At 42.0% G+C, this 4,787-nt stretch overlaps 1 protein-coding gene across 1 annotated transcript in view; it reads right to left on the minus strand.

The window, feature by feature from the left end:
* LOC135350105 (uncharacterized) overlaps nt 1-4,787 on the minus strand; it is a 32,910-nt gene that overhangs the window by 28,089 nt on the left and 34 nt on the right. Inside the window, exons 1-11 of the mRNA XM_064548819.1 lie at nt 4,686-4,787; nt 4,398-4,508; nt 4,114-4,325; nt 3,891-4,059; nt 3,208-3,460; nt 1,978-3,094; nt 1,507-1,839; nt 1,111-1,421; nt 808-965; nt 500-680; nt 124-337 (exon numbers count right to left, since the gene is read on the minus strand). The exon at nt 4,686-4,787 is cut by the window's right edge and continues 34 nt beyond it. Coding sequence (XP_064404889.1) covers nt 124-337; nt 500-680; nt 808-965; nt 1,111-1,421; nt 1,507-1,839; nt 1,978-3,094; nt 3,208-3,460; nt 3,891-4,059; nt 4,114-4,325; nt 4,398-4,500 — 3,051 coding nt within the window. The 5' untranslated portion in view covers nt 4,501-4,508; nt 4,686-4,787. The remainder of the gene's footprint in view (nt 1-123; nt 338-499; nt 681-807; nt 966-1,110; nt 1,422-1,506; nt 1,840-1,977; nt 3,095-3,207; nt 3,461-3,890; nt 4,060-4,113; nt 4,326-4,397; nt 4,509-4,685) is intronic.

The following is a 4,787-nucleotide window of genomic DNA, read 5'->3' on the forward strand; positions in this document are numbered from 1 at the left end:
CTGTGAGGGAGAGAACAATACAAAAATACAATTAAGCATTGGATAATTTTTTTATGCACCAACAACTACCTATTATAATAAATATTATGCCTATTGCAATGTAGGTATGACAAAATTCCTCACCTTTGCATTGTCTCCTTCATCATCGTCAGTGGCCATCACCCTGCCAACAGAAGTGCCTGCAGGCAAGTTCTCGGGCAAGCTAAACGAGTACCCAGGTTGATCAAACTGTGGACGGTTGTCGTTAGTATCCAACACAGTGACGATGACTGTTGCTGTGGCGATAGCCTGTGTATTACCCATCTCTGCAGCTTGCACAGTGAACTGATAGATTGGCCTGTAAACAGAAGAAATGAATTAGCTTGGAAAATTTAAGTAGTTGCCCATGCATGCATGCATGCATGCAAAGTATCCCAGTACTATTAGTGTAACCATGCCTACTATATAACATTATATGGTCCTCGATCCCCCAAATGTAGAGTACAAAATCCAGACTTACATGTTTTCGCGGTCAAGAGACTCTCCGTTTCTCAGAAATATGCTTCCGCTATTGGGATCAACATCAAATGGGGTAGCGGGAGAAATGTACCCATAGATGATTGGTGGAAGATTGTCCGCATCAGTGGCCATCACCATGCCAACTGATATTTCCGGCTGTATTCCCTCTGATGCATTGAAATCTGTGTGAAAGAAAACACAAAATAATAAATAGCTGATTAATTTCACTTTTTCTATACAGGCAGTATAAAATTAATTAAGGTTCACTCAAAACCACAAATTAATGACTCTATAAGTATACACACTTACTGAAAATATCCTGAGTGAACAGAGTAGGCTGATCGTTGAGGTTGCCCACAATCACTGTCACGGAGACAGTCTCGCTGAGCCTCTTGCCAGTACGGCCATCGTCCTCTACTGCCAGAAAGAACGAGTACTCACTGCGCACCTCATGATCAAACACAGCTCTGTAGGTAGGGGAGCACATTCGCACTTACTCAATGAGCAATCAAACTTGGCAAGGTATGCATGCACAGTATAGCTACCCAACATGCAGTTTCAGATTTGAGCATGCAGCTTGCATGCAGACTACTACATATTTATTATACTTACTTGGTGCTAATCGTGCCAGAATTAGGCCCTGTGATTTCAGCCTCGAAAAATTCTGCGTCAACTCCAGAAAGGATGATCCTGCCAATCTCAGCAGCTGGCCCCACCTGATCTCCATCAGTCACTGTGAAGGAAACCGCATCAAATCCAGCAGATGTGCTCTCATTCACCACTCCAGAATAGCTGGGTTGATCAAATACGGGACTAAAGAAATTGTCTGGAGAGTACACAAATACGGTGATTGTGGCTGTCGCGTTGAAGTTTTCTGGAAGGCCATTGTCGGTAGCAACCACTGTGACAGTGTAGTTTAGCTCCTGAGATAGAAAAGTGAATTGTAATTCATTTGTATGGCAATTGAATGAGGTAAATGATGCAAACAATTAAGTGTTAAAAGCTCACCTCATTTGGCTGTAGACTTGGAAACATTTCTTCGTTTCTGATCACACCGTTAGCATCAATGCTGAACTCGATATTGGTACTGTTCTCAACCGTGAGGATACTGTAAGTGATCATATTGTCCACCCCATCTTGATCCGAGGCCTCCACCTGAATCAGAGAGGTTGTCACGGGGGCATTGGACACAGCTGTAGCCGTGTAAGTGAGCTGAGTAAACTCAGGAGTGAAATCGTTGATGTCACTCAGGATAACAGTGATGGTGGCAGAGGCTGTGAGTGGAGGAGTCCCTCTGTCAATGGCCAGTATAGTGACAACCAGCTCATCACTTGGTGTGCTCTGTACGGGGTAAACACATGCATGTAACATGAGTAAATCGACACGCATAGGACACAGTATTTATATAGTAGATCAACCAAGAGTTCATAGTACATAGCAGAACATGCATGCAGATAGGACTTTAGTGAATATACAAACCTCATAGTCCACAAGCATGTTCAGCACCATAATGTCGCCTTGCAAAGCAAATACATCGCCTGTCTGGACCAAAGAGAAATCGACCATTCCAGCAGGGCCAGTGTCTGCATCTGTGGCATTCACTTCCACAAATTCGTAGCCTAGTGCTGTGTCCTCATTAATCGTTATACTTGTTGGTATAACAACATCGAATACAGGATTGTTGTCATTGACTTCAGTGACAGTTATGTTGATGTACGTTTGAGTGTACATTGGAGCTGCGCCTTGGTCGGTAGCTACAATCTCAATCATATAGAAGGGGGTGGTCGCTCGATGAAGTGGCCCCTGTACTGTTATGTTTCCAGAGGTAGCGTCAATTCCAAAATTGGCAGCATCAATCAAGCTGAACATGATTTCAGCGTTAGTTCCAATATCAGCGTCCATCGCATATACTTGGAGTATGTTATAGCCTTGTGGAGCATCTTCAGGAACAGAAACTTCGTATGGAGCATTCTCAAATATAGGAGTATTGTCATTTATATCGAGAATTATCACCGTCAATTCTGCCTCAGATGTTCTTCGGAACAAGGAGTTACCATTGTCAACAGCTTTCACTGATAAAGAAAAGTTACTAGTGGTTTCTCGATCAAACAAAGTGTTTGTATACAGCTGGCCGGTGTTTCCATCTTGCTCAAGTCGGAAGTCACCAGAGTACTGAGATGGGAGGAGGGAGATTGTTACCATTCCCTCGTCTCCTTCATCGCCATCGGTTACGGTGAAAGTGTAAACAGGATCGGATGAATTATCATTTTCATTGAAAGTTGCAGTAAAGTCGATTGGGAAAGCTGGGCTGTTGGCATTTGGAGGAGCCACAATAACATCGAAAACTCCGATTGAAGTGAGTTTAGGTTCACCCTGGTCAGATACCTCAACAAAAACCTCGTACAAACCCGATTGAGCAATGGACTGGCTCACTGAAGCATTTCCCATGACAGGATCAATGATGAAGGGGAAGCTGGAGTTGAGAATGCTAAAGGAGACCTGTGAGTTGGGAGTGTTTGGCTCATCGTTGTCCGAGGCCATGGCTACAAACAGTGGGGTATCAATATCTGCTGACTGAGCAATTGTGACATTCTCTCTGCATGGATTAAAAAGTCGGTATAATTATGCATTATATTATACTCTATGCATAGGGCGGGTTTGTATTGAGATTACATATAATTGTTTAATTATTACTAAAATGGGGCTCACCCAGCATTTGTAATCACAGGAGTCTGGTCATTGACGTCGGTCAAAATGATGGTGACGATAGCAGTTGAACTTTGAGACAAAGCATCAGTAGCAACCACATTGAAGATGTATCTTTCAATTGCTTCACGATCCAGAACATCAGATTCCAGCACAATTAAATTGTCTGAGTTGCTCCTAAAACTGAAAATCTGGTCGATGGCACGAGTTCCAGTCTCAGATAATGCAGTACCAATGACAATATCCGGAGAAGCAGCTATAGCATTTGAGAAATTGTGTTATTACTGGGGAGAATTCAAGTAGCTTTAGTAATTAAATATGGGGTGCCATTTGTGTCAAAATAATCATGGCTAGATTCAGCTAGTAGTCGGGAGGTTTTGTCCTGGATCCCCTGCAACACAGAATTGCACAGTAAATCCTGTCGTCATAACTGCACTAGCCTTTAGACTTGATAAGCTTAAATCTCCATAGGAAATTTCTTAAATGATAACCTCGAATCAGAGCAAGGGCCCAAATTTTTGCAGCTACTTAAATATACCCTCATGCATTTTTACTAAATGCTGCCATGGATAAGCCATGAATATTTTTACACAAATGGCACCCCGTCATCAAGCAGTTATATAGCAAAGCCATAATATACATGGCTTCTCTCAAGAGCAATAACTTGTATTTATTCATTCACTTACATTCATCAGTGACTCCGAGAGACCCTATGACATAGGTGTCGTCCACGTTCTCTGCGAGTTGAAAGGTGTAGCTGTTTTGACTGAAAACAGGAGGAGTATCAACTACATTCTCTACCACTATTACAATAACGGTTTTAGTAATTGTCTCTTCAGGATCAGTTATCTTGATCTGTAGAGAAGAATGACACTACTGCTATATACATATGCACAAAAATTCACATACCGTTACGAAAAAGGTTGCTTGAGGTACACCAGCATTTATTATCAGCATGCTTCCATTGATGGAGGTAAAAGGTGATGCTGACAATAAATTTACTGACTCAAGCTGGTAAGTGATATTGCCTCCAGGTATGTCAGAAGTGGCTACAAGCGGCTCAGTTACACCTGTTGACCTTTCGACCGTCAAGAGAACTGGGCTGACGTAGGTGACAGCAGCTGGAATTGGAACAAAAAAAAGTGCAATAAAAATGGTTTTTGCATGAAAATGGCACAAAGTTTTCCTCTCACCATTAGTTGGATGCCATAACACAGAAAGAAAAAGCAGTGCAGCCACAAGGACTTGTTGCACTCCATAAAGGGGCGGGGCTCGTGGCCCCAAGCTGCAGCGCATCTTTTGTTCTGCAAATGCACAACAAATTAAACCAACTTGTTGCATTTATTTATCAGATGTGAGATGTGCAAGTGGGAGCTAAGAGACTAACTTATGCTAAAACTTTTAGTTTTTGTGCAATTATGTTTAAATTATACAGAGATTTTCTAGCATGCAATCTAGCTCAAGTATACTTTTTCACTTACCAGTTTTGAAGGTCTGTTTTTATTCTGCAAAATACAACTTAGCTTGAGCAAAACAGATTGATCTGCAGCAGCTAAAGAGGAGTAGATACGCCTTCAAAAAGT

This window comes from Halichondria panicea, chromosome 16 (genome assembly GCF_963675165.1).
Source record: "Halichondria panicea chromosome 16, odHalPani1.1, whole genome shotgun sequence".
Taxonomy (NCBI): domain Eukaryota; kingdom Metazoa; phylum Porifera; class Demospongiae; order Suberitida; family Halichondriidae; genus Halichondria; species Halichondria panicea.